We start from the raw sequence: 21,766 nt of genomic DNA on the forward strand, positions 1-21,766 counted from the left end.
GTTGGAAATCTATGTATGTGGATTTTCAACAGCAGGTGTGTGTGTGTGTGTGTGTGTGTGTGTGTGTGTGTGTGTCTGTGTAGAAAAATAACAGGAGCCAATGTTTGTTGAATGGTTCCTGTGCACACAGCCTGGAGCAAGGAGCTTTCGTCCCTATAGCAAGCTTATTAGTACAATTGACCTTGAACCACACAGGGGTTAGGGGCATCCCACGTGGCCTCTGAGGTTCAGCAGGATCCTGGCCTCTCCTGAGCATGCTCTTCCTCATTCCCCACGGCAACTGGCCCCGAGCAGGTGCCTAGACCAGCGGGTGCCAACCTTTCAGACCTTACAGACCACCAGTGGTCTGTGGACCACCGGTTGGCAACCGCTGGTCTAGATTATGGCAGGAAAAAGGGGGGATGGTGATAACTTGAGGCAGGCCAGAGGTGGCAGAACCTCAGGGCAGACACTGGCAAGGCCCTGAAGACAGCCCTCTCAGCCACCTCCCACGGCCCCCGCTCCACCCGACTCTGGCCTCCCCACGCCTCCTCATGTGGGCACTGCTCCAGGCCCGTTTCCTGACCCCAAGAGTCTCTTTGTTCAAAGCCCCTCCTTCCTCTATAGCCCCCATCCCCCGGCTCCCCGTGACCCAGAGAACATGGCCCAGGCCCCTCGGTCTGGCTCTTCTTGGTCTGGCCTCTCAGCCCTGACCTTCTATCCTCAGCCCCCACCCTGACCCCAGAGGGGATGGGCACTGCACTGAGTGCGAGGGGGCAGAGAACACGGGAGGCACACACTCTGGCTTCTTTATTGGGCAAAGTCTTAGAGACTCTGTAAGGCACGGAGTCGAGGAGGGTGACGGGGCGCCCGGGGGGTGTGGTCAGGAATACCAACACCTCAGTGCTGGGCATCCCATCATAGCGCATGCTCCCGCCCTCTGGGCAGCTCTGAGCATCTCCCTCCGCAGGTCCTGCTCCTGGGGAGCCTGGGAACAAAGGGCCCCTCTTCCCCCAAGGAGGGGAGCGTGGGTGATGGGGGGCAGGGGAAAGGGAGAGGAAGTCCCATGGTCTGGGGGAGCAGAGGTGTGAGCTGAGGGGCTCGGATGTGAGCCTGAGCCCCTCATCCCTGGAGGCACTGACAATAAGGCACTCAGCTCGGGGCAAGTGCTGGAGGCGGGGCAGAGTCAGCCGGGCAGGCGGCAGGGCTGTCTCAGCTGAAGTCCCGGTTGGGCAGGAGGAGCGGGGCGACCAGGGTCCACAGGTAGAGCAGCAGCCCGGCCCAGCTAGCACAGATCTTCACCCACACGGCGGTCCAGGTGCTGACCATCTTCCGGGTCTCGCCGGGCCTGCAACACACCAGCATGCCAGTGAGCCTGGCCCAGGCTTGTGACTCAGCCCTGGCCTGACCTTACGGTCCAGCTGTGACTCCTGACTTCACCTTTGACTCTTCTTCTGTAACTCTAGTCCCGCCTCTGGTATTTTTGGCACATGGTCTTACGTCTCTAGACACAGCTCCTGACCTTGTACCACAGACCTGATCCTGACCTCAGTTCCAATCTTGACCTCAGTCCTAGACTAATATAGTGACCTGACCCCTGGAGCTCCAGACCTTAGTCCTGACCTCTAACCTTGACCCTGACACTCAATCCTGTAACCCCACCCTTGACCCCTGATTTTATGACCACAGTTTTGATATCTGACCTCAATTCTGACCCTGGGCCCCGTGACCACAGTCCCGGCCCTTGACCTTGTTACTCTTATCTTCGCTCCTTGACTTGTCTTTCTAGCCCACTAACCCCATTTTTAATCAAATGGCCAAATTTGTGACTTTCCATGGCCCCAATCCCAACTCTTGACTCCATTACTCCTACTCTAACCCTGTGACTTGGATTCTGACATCCACCTCTAACCCTAACCCTCCAACCGTGAGTCCTAGGTCTGACCCCTCAATCCAATTTACCACACCGACCTGTAAGCCTGATCTGCCCGCCAAGGCCCAGCCCCACCTCCCGGGACCTCCGCTTTTCAGTGGAGGTACAGGAGCTGAGCAGTGTGAGGCACCGGCGGGGAAACTGGGTCGCGGATGGGGCAGGCGCCATGGAGGGTCCTGGAGAGATGCCTCCATGCCCAAGTCTTGAGCAGGTTTTCCTTATGCTCAGTGAGGGGCTGAAGGAGGGGAGCCGTGTGGCCAGGCCCCGCGGGCTCTGCCTGCACGCACCTGTACCAGTTGGTGAGCGTCATCATGATGTGCAAGGAGGCGAGCACCAGGCAGAAGTGGAAGAAGGAGTAGCTGTAGGTGACGCCGTCCTGCTCGTTGTCGAAGGCCTGGCCTGCCGCCCGCTGCTGCGCCGTGCCCTCCAGGATGGGCGGGCACTCCTCCGTCCGCATCAGGCTGTTCACCTGCTGGTGGTTCGAGGAGCGCACGCTGCAGGGGAGGGAGGAGGCGGGCAGGTGGGCAGTGCCAGGGGGTCGTAACAACAGGCATGATGGTCCCAGAGCCTTGAGGGCCCGGGATCTGGCGCTTAGGTCCTGGGACCAGGAGTTCACAAACCGCTTTGATTCTCAACTCGGGCCCCCAGCCCCTGTGTGAACTTGGGCAAGGCACCCTCACTGAGCCTCTGATTCCTTGTCTATAAAATCAGGGACAGCAGTACCCGCCTCACAGTGCTGCTGGGAGGACGGAATGGAATGATGGTGTAAAGTCCCTCGCACTGTGCCTGGAACAACATAAATACATAAACTGCCTCTGTTATTCTGTTGGTTCGATTGCCATTTCCTTTAACATGTACTGAGCATTTAGTGCTGCAAAGCATCATGCCAGGTCCTACATTTATTAATAATGTTAATAATTAACCATGCTGCCAAAACCGGTTTGGCTCAGTGGATAAAGTATTAGTCTGCAGACTTGGGGGTCCCTGGTTTGATTCCGATCAAGGGCACGTGCATTGGTTGCAGGCACATCTTGGGGGGGGAGGGAAGGGTGCAGGAGGCAGCTGGTCGAGGGTTCTCTCTCATCGGTTTCCAGCTCTCTATCCCTCTCCCTTCCTCTATGTAAAAAATCAATAAAATATTAATAATAATAATAATAAAAATAAAAATTAAACATGCTTACTTGCTATTAAGTTTGTTTTCCTTTTATAATTGTTAGGTAAGTGGCTTCACCAATTACCTCCCCTTTCTTCATGTTTATAATTTTAAAAATAATAATAGCAATGATTTTTCGGTCATTGCTTTTCTATAATGTGGTCTTGACGTTTTTAACAGTAATACTAGCCTGAGACATACAGACAATTTTGAAAATCTAATGGTATTTTGGGGGAAAAGCGAAAGGAGACCTGGGTTCCAGCCACACCTCAAACTGAGGTCACCCTTCGCCGAGCTGCAGCTGGCCCCCCAACCACTGCCAACTAACTGCACACAAACGCCCACATGGTGGGATCGAGCTGGGGTGAAAGCCATCATGGTCCCTGCTTCCTGGCTGCTGGTGCTTCTTTGCTTCCTGTGTGTGTTTTCTTTTTCATTACTGCTTTTAAAATATATATATATGTATGTCTTTACTGATTTCAGAGAGGAAGGGAGAGAGAGAAATATCAATGAGGAGAGAGAATCTCTGATCAGCTGCCTCCTGGGCGGGCATGGGCCCTGTCTGGGAATCAAACCCCAACCTCCTGGTTCATATGTCACCGCTTAACAACTGAACCACGCTGGCCAGGCACTTCCTGTGTTTTGAGAGCTAAGAACACAGCCCCCCTGGTTCTCAGAGGAGCTGCCCAGTGCCCGCAGGCCAGGGAGGTCTGAGTGGGAGAAGCTCGAAGAAGCCAGCTACCCTGATGGGCTGGGGAGGGCGTGTGCTCAAGCCCCACGACCACTGTGTGCTCACCGCCTCAGACAAGCGGCTGCCCAACACGGAGTCTTGGTTTCCTCTAAAATGGACCTGGCTGGTTTGGCTCAGTGGATAGAGCGATGGCCTGCGGACTGAAGGGTCCTGGGTTCGATTCCGGTCAGGGGCACATGCCTGGGTTGCGGGCCCAATCCCCAGTAGGGATGTGGCAGGAGGCAGCCAATCGATGATTCTCTCTCATCACTGATGTTTCTATCTCTCTCTCCTTCTCCCTCTCTGAAATCAATAAAAAAATATTTTTTTAAATGGGCGTGACAGGGGCCTTTCCAGATTAGAAAAGGAAACAAATGAGGTGACAAAGACGAGAGATGTTTATAAACTGCCCAAACATGACTCTGAAAGAGGGCATTGTGAACCGGCCTCAGAAAGTGCTAGCCGGGGGCCTGGCGGGGTGTGGCCAGAGGCTGCCTCCAGGGAGGAAAGGGCAGGCAGAGGAAGTGGCGCATGGAGAAACGCTGGCCCCAGCACCAGCGCTGAGTCTGCCAGGTTCCGGTAAACACAGCTACACTGGAGCTCGCCATCTAGTGACTCGTACCAAACAGCCACCAGCTGTGCAAACCTTCCACGTTACTGGTCATAACAGCAAACATTTATTTGGTGCCTTTTACTTGCCAAGTTCTTTTCTAAGTGCCTCCCACATACTCACTCTCCCATAACCCTACAACAATCTACTGAGGTAGGCACTGTTTTTATTTCTATTTTCCAGACAAGGAAGCTGAGGCACAGAAAGGTTAAGGGACTCTTCCGAAATCACACTGCCAGTCAGTGCCAGTGCCGGGCTCAGACGCAGGCGGCCCGGGCTCCAGAGTTCACCCCGATAAGCACTGGCTAAGATGCCCCTTTCGAACAAGTTGTCATGTGATCTTAGGTAGGAGCTGCTCCCTCTCAGTGAGACGTGGGGTCCCAGCCACCCTGGGCCTTAGAGGCTAACGTTACCCTTTTACCGAGGGGGAAACGGAAGCTCGGGAAGGGAAAGCCACTTACCCCAAGGCCACAGCAGGTGAGTGACAGACGGACCCACTGGCCCAGTTCAGGCTCTTTCACTGACCTCACAGTTGCCTGCAACCAACTGAGCTGGCACGTGGCAGCCCCGTGTGCAGGAAAGGGCCCGGGGCCAGGAGGTGGGGTTCAGCCCCGCCTCGGCTGCCAGTCACACTGTGCCCTCTGAGCGACTCAGTTTCCCCATCGTGCAAGGGCCGGACATGCTGCCTCCAGCCTGGCGTCCCGGCTCCCACATCCTCCCCTCTCTTCCGGCTCTGGGCCCCCCAATCATGATCCCTCCCCGGAACCCAGACCCCGGCCTACCTGATGAACAAGGTGCACAGGATGAAGACAATGAGGCCCACGATGCTCGGCGCGTCCCACCACTGGGTCACGTAGCCCTCAGGCCCTGCCAGGATCGTCCCGTTGTCCAGGGAGGTCAGCAGGTGTGGGTTGCATTTCTCGTCTGGGGACAGGAGCAGGGTCCCCCTCAGCCCGTGCAGGCCAGGTCTGAGGAGCCCATTAGCCCAGAGGATGGGCAGAGAGCCAACCCAAATGGACAGACAGACACGGAACCCACCATCCAAGTCCCAGCGTCAGATGGCACTTAGCAGACAGAACGACAAACAGCTCCAGGAACAGATGGGGCCCTCCCACTAGGCTTGGGCTGGGATGTCCCTGTCATCTGTAAGAGTCCCCAGTCCTCCCCCCAACCCCACAGAGGGCCTTACTAGTCTAAGAACAAGCCCAGGCCTCCTCAAACCCAGGCCCAGACTCACCGGGCACATTGGACAGCGCCAGCCAGGTGATGAACATGGTGTAGAGCGTGATGACGGAGGCCTGCAGCAGACCCGAGTTGGGCTGGGCTTCCTGGTGAGAGCAGCTCATCAGCATGAGCCCTGCCAGGCCTGGGGACCCCCACCCTGCTCACCCACTCACCCTCCACCAGGGAACCTCAGAAACCCTCCCCGCCCTAGGGCCCTCCCTCCCCTTCCCCACACCGCCCAAGCCACCTACCACTTACCTCGCCCACCCAAAGGGGGAGTCCTAATGCTTTCCCCTAACAGATCACGCCCTTGCTCCCCCGCTGAGAACTGTGCAAGGGGGGCGTCCCTGCACGCTCTGGATCAAAGCCCTCCCTGGCCGGTCCCACCTTCACCTCTGCCTGATCCCCCTGCCCTGCTCCTTCCTGCGGACCACACCCCAGCCACTGTGGCCTCCTCCTGCCTGTGCCCTCTCCCTGACATCTTCCTTCCCGGACCTCTGCACGGGCAGCCCCTCGTTAGCTCTCAGACCTCGGCTCAAACAGGATGCAACAAGGCCCTGAAAATCCTGCCTACAGCACCCCTGGCCCTGCCTACCTTCAACCCACTACCCGCTTACTCCCCTCAAAGCACACATCCAAAACGACCTTACTTTGCCTAGTCTGTTACTTATTCTTTCCCACCCTTCACTATTTTAATTATCCTTCCTCCTCTTCCTCACAGCTGTATGCCCGACATCTAGAGGGACACGTGATACACAGTGAGTGCTCAGGAGGTGTTTGCTGCGTGAATACCGATTGCTGTGTGACCTGGGGCAGAGGCATCACCCTCCCTGGGCTTCAGTTCTCTGAATGGGAAATGCAGACTCTGACCAGAAAGTTCCCAAACTTTCTGCTAACGACCCCCAAAAGCTACCTAAGCTTCCTTTGGATCCCCTGCTGGGCTGAGGTCCCACATTGGGAAGTACCACTGGGCTCAGAAGGCTTTTTTTCTGAAGAACAATTACTTGGGAACCCCCATTCATTACCCCAGACCAGTGGTCGGCAAACTGCAGCTTGCGAGCCACATGCGGCTCTTTGGCCCCTTGAGTTTTAGCAAAGGCCAGCTTATGAGTACCCCAATTAAGTTAATAACAATGTACCTACCTATATAGTTTAAGTTTTAAAAAATGTGGCACTCAAAAGAAATTTCAACCGTACTGTTGATATTTGGCTCTGTTGACTAACGAGTTTGCCGACCATTGTCCCAGACGGTCTGCGATTAGAAACTGGAATTGCACCTCCTAGCACTACTAAGTCTTGAGGTGTCTAAGGATCATTGCTCGAGGATGTTCTCCCAATTCACATAAAAAAACAATGCCAGCGCCAATAATGATAACAATAGCCAATGCCTGATGCATGTCTCTGTGCCTGGCACTGTTCTATGTGTTCACAAACATGATCTCAATCCTCCACATGGCAGGTATTATTAGCCCCCTTTTATAATTGAGAAGAGAGAGGCAGGGAGGTGAAGGCACCTTCCCACAGGCACCTAAAATGTAGATGTGAGAGCCAAGACTCGAACCCAGGGAGGCTGACTGGGGAGCCCACACTCAGCCCACGGCTCTGTGGCCACCAGCCCTGCCCAGGGTGCCAAGGACGTCCCACACACCAGCGGGCCTGGCCTCCGGCCGGGCGGAGCAGCCAGCTCACCTGGACCTTGGGCAGGACGGAGATGATGGAGACGCAGATGCAGAGCGTGAGGTTGAGGCTGATGAAGACCTTGCCCTCGTGGCAGGCGTCGGGCTCGGTGTAGTAGACGAAGAGCAGGGCCACGGCCACAATGGACAGTGAGTAGAAGAGGAAGGTGCAGAAGAAGAGGCCTGGGCGGGGCAGCGCGCAGGGGTCAGGAGGTACGGGCACCCCCCTCCCTCCAGGGGCCTTTCGGAGCCAGCCTCCACTTCGTCAGCCAAGGACTGACGTCAGTGTCCCCTAAACTTCCATCACTCCCAGCGCCTCTGGGAGTTGTGGCCCCATCCTGAGCTAGAATGATTCACTATCCATAAGTAAAGTAATCATTAAAATAAATACAATGACCACTCTCAACAATAAAGGTTTTTTTTTAAAGTAATAGTAAATAAATACAAGGAATACAAAACGATTGTTTAAAAAGTGCACTAGGTCCAGCCAGTGTGGCTCAGTGGTTGAGCATCAACCCATGAACCAGAAGGTCACGGTTCCATTCCCGGTCAGGGCACACGCCAGGTTGCAGGCTCGTCCCCAGTGGGGAGCGTGCAGGAGGCAGCCGATCGATTACTCTCTTTCATTCTCTCTCCCCTTTCCTCTCTGAAACCAATGAAAACTTTTTTGTTTTGAGTGAACTATATGTGTGGGATCTGCTGGCGCCTGCTCTGGCTGCCAGAGAGACAGCAAGTTCAGAGAGGCCTGAACACCAACCAGCGCCTCGGTGAGCCTTTCTTTCTGAAGGTTGAGCTGGGACCTTTCTGCCACTGGGTACCAAAGACCAAGAGGTACCTGAAGTTTGACCAGGGCTGGCTGTGCATGGCCCATCCCTCAGGAACCGCTGAACTAGACCCTCCGAGGCCTCCGCAGTTCCTCTCCCATCTGATCCGCTGAAGCTGCCCTGGAATCGGCTGCCCACACACACACACACACACACACACACACACACCCTTCCCTCCCTCTGCCTTGCACAGACCGATTCCTGCAGGAAGGCAGGGCTGCTCGCGACGCCCTCCAGGCATTCATCAAGCTTCGGAGACCCCTGGCACTGACCTGCGTACCAGGCGCGGGAGTCGCACTCCTCGGCCTTGCCCAGCCACTGCTGGTTCCAGGAGTGCGCGAAGTCGATGAGCAGCACCAGCTGGATGAGGATGAAGAGGAAGGAGCCCACGACACCGAAGTAGAACCAGACTGGATGGGGAGAGAAGAGTGAGGGAGCCAGTCTGGCCCTGGGCAGAAGCCTGGGTGCCAGGGCCCCTGACCCACCCGGCTCTCTGGGATTCCTGGGGCAGGCACAGGAATCACACACATGTATTCATTCAGCAATCATTGGTGCCAAGCCCTGCCCCGGGACACTGAGACAAAGCAAAGCCCCTGCTCTCAGAGAGCCCCTAGCCATGCCCCGACATGGGTGAGGGTTAGGCAGGTACCTCCGTCCCCGTCCCCAGAGTTGCCCAAAAGCCCTATGGCCACGCACCATGGCGCTGTCTCCTGACCAGGAGCCGAGGCCCCAGGCGGCAGTCTGTGTGCCAGGGCACAGAGCAGCCCCGCCAGCGCTCCTCCCACTGGGGACCCCCCCATCCCTCCCCACCAAGACGCTTACCGTCGGAGAAGGAGCCATCGGGGATGTAGAAGGCGCCCACGGTGATGCCCACAAAGATCAGGAACTTAAAGAACCAAAACCTACAGGATGGGGATTAGGGCAGACAGGACAATGGAGCAGGGTTAGAGGGACAGATCTGGCCCCCAGATGCTCACCCCTAAAAAGTGAAGAGGGGCTTTCTCATGGGCTTTCTTCCGGTCTGATGGGCACCGGAAATCTGTCCTGGCCCTAGAAAAAGCCCCAAGGGGCAGAGGGAAGGGCCAAGTAGGGGTGAGGGGGCTGGTCACCCAAGTTCTGGCCCCAGCTGCGTCACTAAATGCTGTGTGGCCTGAGCATGTTGCTGCCCTTTCTGAGCTTAATTTCCTCATCTGAGAAACGGGAAACCCTAAATGAGCTGCCTCTGTGCTGTAGGGGCTGGAGATCTCTGGAGACAGGCCGGGGGCAGGGCACCACTGCAGCGGGGACCCGACGGGGTGCAAGGGTCCCCCAGGCACTCACCCGTTCTGGAAGGCGGCCCGGGGGTCCTGGCTGCTGCGCACGTAGATCATGAGCACGGTGAAGAGGAAGAAAAAGGCGGCCGTAGCGAAGCACATGCGGTAGACAGCACGTTGGCCAAGCAGGGAGCCACAGTCGATGTGGCTCTGCATGACGCCAGTGCTCCCAGTCCCTTCATCACACCCCCAAGGCAGCTGCGGAGACAGAGGTGCCATTGACGGCCCCACCCTCCCTGGGGCTGATTCTGCCAAGGCCTGCCCTGAGGAAGCCCTCCCAGCAGGGGCGGGGCCAAAAGGAGGCCCTTCCAGCAGGGGCGGGGCTGGGAGGAGTCTCTCCCATTAGGGGTGGGGCTGGGAGGAGGCTCTCTCATTGGGGGTGGGGCCGGGAGGAGGCCCTCCCAGCAGGGGCGGGGCCAGGAGGAGGCCCTCCCAGCAGGGGCAGGGCTAGGAGGGAGGCCCTCCCATTGGGGGTGGGGCCGGGAGGAGGCCCTCCCAGCATGGAGGAGCTGGGACAGGAGCTGAGCCTCCCAGCACCATCCCCATAGCTACCCACATCTGGGGCTGAAGTCCTAGGTGTGCCCACCCCCACACACAGATGGTCCAGTTACGTCTTGTTACTCTCTGTTTATTTCCCTGTCATCCTGTCCACAGCCTGAGGAACACATGCGCTGTCTAAGGCAGGATTTCCCAAAATGCCTTCCACCCACCACCTACACTGAGAGGGCAGGGCAGGGTGAGGATGACTCCGCCCTGCCCCACAGTGGAGTCCGGAGTCCGGAGTTTATCCTCACCCTGCCAGGGCGGAGTTATCCTCCATTTTGTGTAACTGGACCCTAGCCCTCACCCAACCAATCAGGGTCAGCCAAAGCAGTGACATCACCACGGGTGTAAAACCCCAGGGCGTGGTGAAATTCGTGCTCTCTTCCGCCATGTTGTCAGCATGAGTGGGACAGAGCCCATGCTAGCATGGGAGAGGCTCTTTTGTTTATTGCATCGGACTCGGCTCCCTGATGGTCCTTGGGGATCACGAAGTCTGGGCGTAACAACACCAGATTCCCTGAGATTCTTCTGGAAACGGAGACTCAGAGGCCCATCTCCTACAGGACTGGCACTTCTCAGGTGACTCTGAGACTGCATTTCCCACTGCCCTGGAATCCATACCTGTGTACATCCTAACCTGTCACACCAATGGCCTGACACTTGGATGTAGGGAAGAGTTGGGACCCCCAACTGGGCTTGCCGGAATGATTCATGTGATTTTCCAAGGAGACCGTGGCTTACGAGAACCGGTTATCCCCATGTGAGGCCCAAACCCTCCTTCCCACTTGAAGAAACGCCCTGGACACACCTGCCCACCTCTTCTTGGTCAGCTGGGACCCCCAGCCTGGTCCCGTAGCAGCAGGTTTGCAGGCTGCTCCCCGGGCACTCGCAGGCTACCTCCTCCCCCACCCCCACCCCCCGGGCTGCTCACCTTGTGGAGCTGGCTCTCCACGCCAGGGCTCAGCATGATGAGGCACACCAGCACCCCCAGGAAGAGGAAGAACGTGAAGATGATGCGGCTGACGGTGGAGTTGCGGGTGGAGGGGCAGCAGCCACACAGGATGCAGGGGGCAGAGCCACAGAGGCAGGAGGCCTGCGGGGAAGGCAGGACAGCACCCTTATCTCCGCCTCCTCTCCCCCTATGGCCGGGCGCGCAGCACCCACCACCGCCCCTCCGATGCCTCCAGATCCGCACGAGCCCGCCGCCTGTGCAACCCCCGCGCCAGTGTGATCCCACGCGACGTCCAAGCCTGAGGGGGGCTGAGGAAACCAAGCTTGGAAGAGGCCGGGTCACACGGTCACACAGTCACACAGCCAGCAAGGAAGAGAACCCAGATTCAAACCTCAGGTGCTGCCGCGGCTTCGGAGAGAGAGAGCTGTGCCACACTGTGTCTTACTTAGGGGGAGGCAGAGGAGTAAACAAATAAATGTTTAAAAATCCAGAAGTCTAGTTCCATCCCTCATTAGCTATGTGGCCTTACACAGCTCATTCAACCCCTCTGAACTGCGGTGTCCTCCTCTACACAGCAGGAATCGGAAGGGCACCTACTCCTCACGATACAAGTTTCCTTTCCTGGTTTCCGTGTCCTCCGTAGGACTTACTATCATCTGCTCAGATTCAGAGTTTACTGATGTTTGCCTGCCTCCCCTGTCCAGCGTGTACGCTCCGCCCCGGCAGGAATGTTTGTCTGTTTTGCTCACTGTGGTGTTCCCAGAAAGCGGAACAGGGCCTGGCACAGGGTAGGAGCTCGGTGACCATCTGGGGAAAGAATGTAGCACCAGACACATGTGAAGACCCAAGGAAACCGCAGGCACGTGGTAAACACCTGCTGAATGCATGGAATGAAGCCCGTGAGCAGCTGGGATTTCCTACTCTGGGGCTGACGGGAATCATTTAGGGGCTGGGAGTGCCACGCCATTCACAGGCGGTGCCCCAAAGAGCCTCAGCCCCCCGGGAGCTGGGTCTGCCTGTCGAGCCTTTGTGAAAGTTTATCTTCCCCCCAACAGCCCAGCTCCTCAGCCAGGTACTTCCGAGGCCAGAAAGGCAGAGTCCCGCCTCGGTGGAGCGTCCAATGACCAACAGATCATCACACCGTGGTGGGGCGTGCTAAGAAGAACATGTGCCCTGACCGGTTTGGCTCAGTGGATAGAGCATCAGCCTTCGGACTGAAGGATCCCAGGTTCAATTCCGATCAAGGGCATGTACCTTGGTTGTGAGCACATCAACCAATAGGAAGTGTGCAGGAGGCAGCTGGATGATGTTTCTAGCTCTCTATCCCTCTTCCTTTCTCTCTATAAAAAAAAACAATAAAATATAGAGAGAGGAAGGGAGAGGGATAGAGAGCTAGAAACATTGATGAGAGAGAAACATCGATCAGCTGCCTCCTGCACACCCCCTACTGGGAATATGCCCACAATCAATGTACATGTCCTTGACCGGAATCGAACCTGGGACCTTTCAGTCTGCAGGCTGACACTCTATCCACTGAGCCAAACCAGTTTCAGCAATAAAATATTTTTTTTAAATAATTTTAAAAAGAAGAAAATGTGCATGCTGCCCTCAGTGACAGATGGGGCCTAGTTTGGTGGGGGTGGCGCGTCTTCTCCCTGAAGAAGTGACCATTTAGCTGAGAGCTGACAAAGGAGAAGAAAGGCCGCTCCAGGGAACAGGGCCCTGGTGGCTCTGGGGCAGGCGGGAGCTGGGCAACGGAGGGACAAAAAGAAGGACCTGTACCCAAAGCTTCGTGTCAGGCAGCGAGCCATGAGTGGTGAGGCCAACGAGGATGGCAGGGCCTGGGCAGCAGTGGGCATCCACTCAGGGTTGGAAGCCAGGAGGGACCGGGACAGCCTGATGCTGAATGACCGGTTTTGTGGGGAACAGGCTAAAAGGGGGCCTTGCTCCTCTGCGACCTGGCACCCTGCTCTCTGGACTGGTCCTGGGCATAAGGCACACTCTGCTTGAAGGGTCTCTGCCTTCCCCTTCCCCCCTCGATCCCCCGCCCCTGACTGGAGCTGCTCCTTCCCACCCAACTCCCACCTGCAAAGCCAGGACGTGAATGCTAAATGAAATGCCTGCGGGGTGGATGCTCCCTCATGTCCAAAGCGTGACAGTTCACTCACCCGCAGCTTGGAGTTGTATCCCGCAGCCCCCACCCCAACCCCGGGCTCCTCTCCATGGCCACCTTTGGGGTTTCAGGTGGCAAGCAAGTGCCAGAAAAATGTTTTGTAAACCAACCACAAGAGCATTCTGGTCATCAGACCAAGCTGACTATTAGTTCCCGTTTACAGATGAGGAAACTGAGCTCAGAGAAGTTAAAAACATGCCCTGGCTGGTCTGGCTCAGTGGAAAGAGTGTCAGTCTGTGGACTCCTGGGTCCCGGGTTCAGTTTTGGTCAAGAATACATGCTCTTGCCAAAGCCGGTTTGGCTCAGTGGATAGAGAGTCGGCCTGCGGACTGAAAGGTCCCAGGTTCAATTCCAGTCAAGGACATGTACCGTGGTTGTGGGCACACCCCCAGTAGGGGTCTGCAAGAGGCAGCTGGTTGATGTTTCTCTCTCATCAATGTTTCTGACTCTATCACTCTCTTTTTCTCTCTGTGAAAAATCAATAAAATATATATTTTTTAAAAACATTTGAGATGTAAGAAAAGGCACCCCAACGCAGTCGGGGAGCCTGGCCTTTCAATTCACTCTGCTTTTTGGAGATCAAAACCCAGGGGTACATGACATCTGACACCTCAGGATTCCCTGAGCCAGCCAGTGGCCAGAGAGACCAGGTCTGGGAGAGAAAAACTCAAGCCAACTGCTCCCCCCCCCCACTTTGCCCCCCATCCAGCCTTGAAACATTCATGCTCTCTGACAGCCCGCCACCTGTGGGCATCTCTCCTACAAGAACCTCTCCCTACAGGAGTGCCAGCCTCGGGAGGAAGGGCAGACGCGCACACCTCCGCACACTCGGAAGTCCACGGGGCGGGGGGGGGGGGACACTCATTCACGCCAGGAAAATAACAGGGGGAAATTGAAAATAAATGCTCAGCAATGCGTCATGGCACTCCCTCAGAGGGCTGTCTCTGCTCAAGGGAGCAGACGGGGAGGTCCTACTCAAATGGGTCCACGTAACTAAATATAATTAAATTATACCTCAATGAGGTTGGTTTTATTATTTAAAAATAAAAATTGTTCATTAAGGGGGCGGGGCCTAAAATAGGCACAAAGCTTTAGACTTTATGGGGTTATTAGAAGCTAGAGAAATTGCAAGTGACCTCACTGCCCAGGGGCCAGTGGTGGCCCATTTACCGCAGGGACGTCATGGGGACAGGAGAGATGAAAGTCACCAGGCGGCAGAGCAGCCCGGGCTAAGGGTTATGATGCAATGGGAGAGGCCCAGGCGACTATAAAACTTCCCCCACGGAGATTACAGCTCCCGCCCCCACCACGCGCGCCCAGGGCAAAGGCGGCAACAGGAAAGCGCTGGGACACAGGCCTGAGCACCAGCCAGGGTCTCTGAGAGGAGAACACGGAGCCCTGGGTCTTGGCGTCTTCCCCTTGGAGGCTGCCTGGCATTCGACCAATCCAGCCTCTGATGCAGAATCCGCAGGGAGGCCGCTGGCTATCCTCTTCCCTGGCAAGGAGCCCCCTGCCTCCCCGGCCAGCTGGACAGCCCGGAGCTGTCCGTGGTTCGGCACGGCGGGAGAGGCTGACGCCGATCCTTCGCATGCTCCTGGCTGTCGCTAGAGCCAGGGACGTAGGTTCTTAGAACCGTTCCTGGGGCACTGGCTGGGGAGAGTAGGTAGCTGAGGGCATGGGGCACAGTTTAAAGCTGTTTTGTTTAGCCAAAACCGGTTTGGCTCAGTGGATAGAGCATCGGTCTGCGGACTGACAGGTCCCAGGTTCAATTCCAGTCAAGGGCATGTACCTTGGTTGTAGGCACATCCCTGGTGGGAGGTGTGCAGGAGGCAGCTGGCTGATGTTTCTCTCTCATCGATGTTTCTAGCTCTCTATCCCTCTCCCTTCCTCTCTGTAAAAAAATCAATAAAATATATTTTTAAATAAATAAATAAAGCTGTTTCGTTTAAAACAAACTGGCCCCCCACTTCTGGGTGTTATTCGAAGAGCTGAGAGCAGGGACTCGGACAGATACCTGTACACACACCCATGTGCCCAGCAGCATTGCTCACAACAGCAAAAGGCGGAAGCAGGCCGTCGACTGTTGACACACACAGTGGAACATTAGTCAGCCTTAGAAAGGAATCGCATTCTCATACATGTTTCAACACGGACGAACCTTAAGGACATTGAGCTACGTCAAGTAAGCCGATCACAAAAATATAAACACACAGGATCCCACTCATAGGAGGTACCTAGAGAAGGCAAATGCACAGGGACAGGAAGTAGGATGGTGCTTACCGGGAACTGGGGGGTAGGGGAGAGGAATTACTGTTTAAAGGGTCAGGAGTTTCAGTTCGGGTGAAGATGAGAAAGTTCTGGAGATGGATGGTGGTGATGCTTGCACAACGTGAAAGGTACTCAATGTCACTGAACTGTACACTTAAAATGGCACAAACAGTACATTTCACCTTATGTATATATCCTATAAATAAAAAGTTTTTTTAAAAAGGAGGGGACCGAGAGGTGTCAAGGAACAGTAGTAAGCTAGCCAAGTGAGGGAGGAGAGGGTATTCCTATACAGAGCATAACATGTGCAAAGCTAAGAGGAACACTGTGTTTTCGGGGTAGCTGGGCAATAACATGGTGTAGAAGTGATGGCCAGGCCCCGCAGGCCATGCCCAGGAGTCTGAGCTGTAACCTGCAGGCGAAGGGGAACCATTGCTAAAGAATAGATCATCATCAGATTTGCTTTTTAGTTTTGGGGTTTGTAATATTGTTAATCTTCACCTGAGGATATTTTTCCTTTGATTTTTAGAAATAGCGGAAGAGAGGGAAAGAAACAGAGAGAGACATGGATTGGTTGCCTCCTGCCTGTGACCCAACCAGGGCCAGGGATTGAGCCTGCAATCCAGATAGATGCACTTGGCCTTGGGAATCGAACCCAGGACCCTTTGTCCACGGGTCAACTCGATATCCACTGAGCCAAGCTGGCTGGGGCCAGGTTTGCACTTTAGAGCTGTCACTTGGCCCCAGAATGGAAGGCAGATCAAGGGAGTGGAGTGCAGTGTCTCTGGGAACAGACAGGGAGAGTCAGGGAACAATAATGCAGAGAACTGAGACCAAGGAAAAGTCAGACTCTGGAATTCATTGTGTGCGTTAGCCAATAATATTTACTCCTGACAGTACCACTCACTGATTCGTCAGGGTTGTATTTAACAAATGCCCATTTTAATGCCGTGTTTCTTTTTAAAAATATATTTTTTATTGATTTTTTTAGAGAGGAAGGGAGAGAGAGAGTTAGAAACATAGGTGAGAGAGAAACATCAATCAGCTCCCTCCTGCACACCTCCTACTGGGGATGTGCCCACAACCAAGGTACATGCCCTTGACCTGGGTAGAACCTGGGACCCTTGAATCTGCAGGCCGACACTCTATCTACTGAGCCAAACCGTTAGGGCCTTACCATGTTTCTTAAAATAAATGACAAGTTCCTTGAAGACTAAAACACTATTAAATAGTAAAATGTACATCATCTTAATTTTATCATAATTAAATAAACTTTAGAGATGTGAATGAGCCAGCCTAGAACTAGACAGAACATAGGGAGAAGAGGTCAGCCCCAAGCTACTCAAGTACAATTACTCCCCTCCCCACCCCTCTCATCCCACCCCCACCCCTCACCCCCTACACCCCCCCCAAGTGCTGAGAATAGAGAGCTCTGCCACCAACTTGCAGCATGACCTTAGACCAGTCTCTTTCCCCCTCCATGGGACTCAGTTCTTCATTCATACAATGGGCTCCTGGGCAGGATGGGCAAGAGGCTCAGAGCCCAGGCCCTATGGTCAGGCAGCCCCGGGTTCTACCGGCCTCACGACTTCCTTGAATGTGGTCTAAAGCAAGTTACCACCCTGGGGTGTTTACAGAGTGGCCGCTACAACAAGCGAGCTTCATGCTAAAGACGTTGCCTGTTTATCTCAGCCAATGTAATACTCCCAAAGTGCCTAGAGGCAGGTACCATTGTCCTCCCACTTCACCAACAAGGGGAGAGAGGAAGTGACTGCCCACAGTCCAGTAGCTGAGAAGGGGCCAAACCAGGATCTCAGTCCAACCAGTCTGACCCCAAGGCCTTTCACACGCCCTCGCACAGAGAAGGCGCTCCCTAAACACATATTTGCTCACCATCCATCCATCGTGCACTGGCTTGCCTGATTCCCACCCTCTGTGGGCCCATCTCACTCCTGCAGGCCAGGGCTCAGCTCCAGCCGAGAGAACCGTGATGGGCAGCTGCAATGCCTCACCTCACGATGGAGGGTAGAGAAGTCTTCCCCACCAACCCGTTCCCGCTAAGGATGCCTGAAAACCCCCCGAGGTCACTCCGGAGGAGCAAATCTCCATTGAAACAGGTTGTTGCTGGTTCCAGGGGTAACCAACTGCACAGTAATACGTGTGGCACAACAGACACAGCGTAAACTTCACTATTTTAATCCTTTTTGTCTTCAGCGAGCTGGTAATTTGCCTTAAGAATCAAGATAGTCCAAACTGGTTTGGCTCAGTGGATAGAGCATCGCCCTGCAGACTGAAGGGTCCCGGGTTCAATTCCGGTCAAGGGCATGTATCTTGGTTGCAGCCACATCCCCAGTAGGGGGTGTGCAAGAGGCAGCTGATCGATGATTCTCTCTCATCAGTGTTTCTAACTCTCTATCCCTCTCCCTTTCTCGTTGTAAAAAAAAATCAAAATATATTTTAGAAAAAAAGAGGGGGGGGAAAATCAGGATAGATATTGAAATGGATATCTCACAAATATAACCCTAATGATGTTGATCAATGAGTGGTATTGTGAGAAGGAATAAATATTGGCTGAAGAACACAATGAGAATTCTAGAACCTGCCTTTTCCTGGGTATCAGTTCTCTGGATTCATCTTCCCTCTCTGACCCAGTTTCCCCATCTGTGAAGTGAGAATGATATGAACAGCCTCAGGGATCACTGTGAGCATTACATGGAAGGATGTGGACCAGCCCTGGCTGGTGGGGCTCCGTTGGTTGGAGGGTCATCCCACACACCACAAGGGTCTCGGCTCCATTCCCAGTCAGGGCACATAGCTAGGTTGCAGATTTGATCCCTGGGCAGGGCAGGTAGGGGAGGCAACCTATCCTGACACAGAATGTTTCTATCTCTCCTTCCTTCTCTCTAAAATCAATAAAAGACGGAAAAGATTGAAAGAATGAAAAAACGAAAGGATATATATCAAATGCTCTGCTGAAACTGGTTTGGCTCAGTGGATAGAGTGTCGGCCTGCGGACTGAAAGGTCCCAGGGCATGTACCTTGGTTGTGGGGATAGGAGGTGTGCAAGAGGCAGCTGATCGATGATTCTCTCTCATCAATGTTTCTAGCTCTCTATCCCTCTTTCTTCAGCTCTGTAAAAAAAAATCAATAAAATATATTTTTTAAATAAAATAAAATAAATCAAGTGCTCACTACAGTGCCACCACCGGACAGCTCTGGGCAGTGAGTGCTGGGCCTAGGATAAGATGTGGTAATGGTAGCTGCTGTTGGCATCTTTATTTGTAAAACAGGATAACTACCCTGTTTCCCCAAAAATAAGACAGTGTTTTATATTAATTTTTTTCTCCCAAAGTTGCACTAGGTCTTATTTTCAGGGGATATCTTATCTTTCCATGCGCTAGGTCTTATTTTCGGAGGATGTCTTATTTTCGGGGAAACACGGTATGTCACAGGGCTGAGGGGGAAGTAAAATGAGCGAGGAGCACAGCACAGTGCCTGGCACGCAGTAGGTGTGCAGCCAATGTCAGAGGTCAGAACCCCCGTAGGAGTCACAGAAAGGAGGCTCCTTGCAGGTTTGTGATGGTCACTAAGTGAAGCTCTCTGTTCTACCTGGCAGCCCTGTCGCTCAGGCAGCTAGGACAGGAGAAGTCTGGATGACAAATCAGACTTTAATCCTCCCCATCCTTTCGCTGTGTAACCTCAGGCAAGTCAGCGGGCCCCCAGAGGAGCCTGTCAGGTGCCTCTGGTCTCAGCAGTAGAATTCCATGACTCAGGACCAGCACTGGGCTCCAGAGGAAATCTCCACCCACCTTTCCCAGAAGATAGTAACCGGAGCTCCCATTCTGAGCTCGCTCGAAATGCCAGGATTGGGCGGGGCACGTTTTAATCTTTCCAAGGGCCTGGCCCGTAGGAGAGAAAGGCACAGGAGACTGGCAGGTCTCCCCTCCACATCCCCTACCCCCAGCCAGATGGAAACCTGGTCAGCTCCTAGGAAACTCTCCCTCCCCCATCAGGAAGCAAACTCTTCCTGGCCAGAGACCCGGCCCAAACCTTGATTTCATCAGAGGGGAGGGATGTCAGGGAGCAGCTCTGGATTCCTCCTCCTGTGTGTGCACAGGCACGCACTTCACAGATGGGGAAACGGAGGCCCAGAGAGGACAAGAGACTGTCCAGGGACCCACTCTACAGCTATCATTCTAAAAAAAAAAAAAAAAATTGCCATAAAGTAAATCTCTACATCCTCCAGCTCCTGCCCCTACACCCCCATCTTAACACACACACATGCACGCACGAACACACACACACACACACACACACACACACCAGGGACAAAGGAAAGCGAGTCCTGAAATTCAGCAGCCACCAGACCCCCTCGACCCCCCTATTCCTCTCTGCTCCTCTTTGTGTCGGGCAGAGGGGGAGGGGAACGCCTGAATGAACCTCGGATTTAATGAGGGGAACAGGAAAAGAGGAGGGAGCTAGGAGAAGGGAAAAGAGCAGGGGCCTCTCGGCTGGGGTCTGGCTGAAGCTCCTCCCTTTTGCTGGCTGCAGCCCCAAAAATGAGGCGGGCTGGCCCCCAGGTCCCTGAGCCCAGGCGACCAGGTCCTCCTCCCCTCCTCTTCCCCCCCCCCCTCCCGCCCTCCCCACACACACACCCTAACCTCCCTCAGTTCTTGGGTCTTCTCGCCCAGAGCTGGGCCCGGGGAGGCAGCCCTCGCGGACTCAGCCGGGATTTGGGGAAGGCAGGCAGGGGCTTCCTGCCCGCTCCCCGTCCCGCTCTGGGGCCCAGCGGGGAGGCTCTGGACGCCTTGGAGAAGGGCCAGGAGTTGGCCTGAGCCGGACTGAATGCTCAGAGACCAGGGCGCATCGGGCAGGCGGACGGACAGGCGGACCGACTCCGAACTGTAGACAATGACAGATGGAGAAGCCACCGACGGACAAAGACAGTCGGACCAACGCACGGACGGAGACGAATAGCAGATAAACACTAATGAACAAACGGAGAGCGGCGGGCAGGGGCAGACAGACTGCGGGAGAGACCGAGGACCCGGGACAGAGAGGACCCGGGGCAGAGGGGGCCAGGGGCCGGGCAGGGCGCACAAAGAGTCCGAGCGTCCGGGAGGCAGACCCCCAAACGCGCGCCTGGAGGACGTCCCCCAAGTCCAAGTCCGGCGCGGAGGGGCCGCCACCCCCACCCCCAGGCCCACCCAGGCCCCGAGCCTCAGTCTCCCAGCCCCAGCCTCAGTCTCCCCGGTCCCGGGAGGCGCCGCGGAGAGCGCGCCCCTCCCCCGCCCGGCGCCCCACCCTCCCCTCCCCCGCGGTAACCCGAGGCCCGGGCGCAGCTGTCCCGGTCGCCCGGGGCCAGGGCTGGGGTGGGAGCGGGTAGGGAAACCGAGGGCCAGAGGGGCCCGGGCGCAGAGGCGGGTGCGGACCCAGAGAGACAAGTTCGGAGGAAGGAGAGGAAGAAACTGCGGGAAGAAAACAGCACAAAGTGGCGGGCGCGCGGCGGGCGCCGGGGGGACTCACGCAGCTGAGCAGCGAGCAGGCGCCCAGGCAGGCGCCCATGGCGGCGGTGGCGGGGCGCGGGGCCCGAGGGTGCGGAGGGGCCGGAGGGGCGCGGGATCCGGTCCGGCTCCGGGTGCCCGGCCTGGCCCCGCCCCGGGCCCGATGGCCCCGCCCCGCCCCGCCCCACCTGGCAGGGCGGCCGGGAAGGCGCTCCGGTGCGCGCCCGCCTCCCTCCAGGGAGGGACTCACCTGGGCAGGTGCGCCCGGCGGAACCCGGGGAAAGGTGGTGGGGCGGTGCCTCCCGCGGCAGCGCGGGCCGGGCCACCGACCCGACTTCGCTCGTGTCCTGGTCCCAAGTGCGAGTTTAGAGATACTGAGGCCTGGGTTTAAACCCTTGAGCCCTGGCCTCCTGCAGAGCGCCTTGGAGAAGGCGCTGGCCTGGCCTCCTGCAGGGGTCAGAGGCCAAGAGGGGCTCACCCCTGATTCGCAGAGCCTCTCAGCCCAATACATAGGTGTGGAAGGGTGAGTGATCGGATGCAGTGTTTCCCAAACTTCTCTCATGATGAGAATCACCTGGTGAAGTTGTTAAACTACAGATTCCTGATAGCACTTCTTAGTTGGGATTCAATCAGATGTTCCGTCCGGCCCTATCACTTCTTAGTTGGGATTCAGGAATCTGTATTTTAACAACTCCAGCAGGTGATTCTCATCATGCGAGAAGTTTGGGAAACACTGGAGAGAAACAGACAAGTCACGTCACCTGTGGGAGCCTCACTTCCTCCATCTGTGACGTTAGAGTACCTACCTCAGCTGTTAGATGCTTGACAGATGGGAGCTCCCTGATTCATCTAAGACCCTGGGCTTGCACCCTGTCAACTGCCTT

The 21,766-nt window shown here is 55.5% G+C and overlaps 1 protein-coding gene across 1 annotated transcript; it reads right to left on the minus strand.

Annotated features, from left to right (window-relative positions):
* Positions 1-766: 766 nt before the first annotated feature.
* SERINC2 (serine incorporator 2) lies at positions 767-21,066 on the minus strand. The gene is made up of 10 exons (XM_036445248.2): positions 20,905-21,066; positions 10,917-11,078; positions 9,450-9,640; positions 8,952-9,031; positions 8,402-8,539; positions 7,319-7,488; positions 5,643-5,733; positions 5,188-5,329; positions 2,200-2,406; positions 767-1,327 (listed from the first exon to the last, which is right to left on the minus strand). Exons 1-10 carry the CDS (start codon positions 20,941-20,943, stop codon positions 1,192-1,194), a joined length of 1,356 nt encoding a protein of 451 aa, XP_036301141.1. The 5' UTR covers positions 20,944-21,066; the 3' UTR covers positions 767-1,191.
* Positions 21,067-21,766: the final 700 nt, after the last annotated feature.

This window comes from Pipistrellus kuhlii, unplaced genomic scaffold, assembly GCF_014108245.1.
Source record: "Pipistrellus kuhlii isolate mPipKuh1 unplaced genomic scaffold, mPipKuh1.p scaffold_m20_p_2, whole genome shotgun sequence".
Taxonomy (NCBI): domain Eukaryota; kingdom Metazoa; phylum Chordata; class Mammalia; order Chiroptera; family Vespertilionidae; genus Pipistrellus; species Pipistrellus kuhlii.

Coding starts and splice junctions, on each gene's coding strand:
- SERINC2 (XM_036445248.2), bottom strand. CDS start 20,943: ATGGGCGCCTGCCTGGGCGCCTGCTCGCTGCTCAGCTGC. Junction 9,032..9,449: donor CGGGCCGCCTTCCAGAACGG/GTGAGTGCCTGG, acceptor CCCATCCTGTAG/GTTTTGGTTCTTTAAGTTCC. Junction 2,407..5,187: donor CTGTGCACCTTGTTCATCAG/GTAGGCCGGGGT, acceptor CCTCCCCTGCAG/CGTGCGCTCCTCGAACCACC.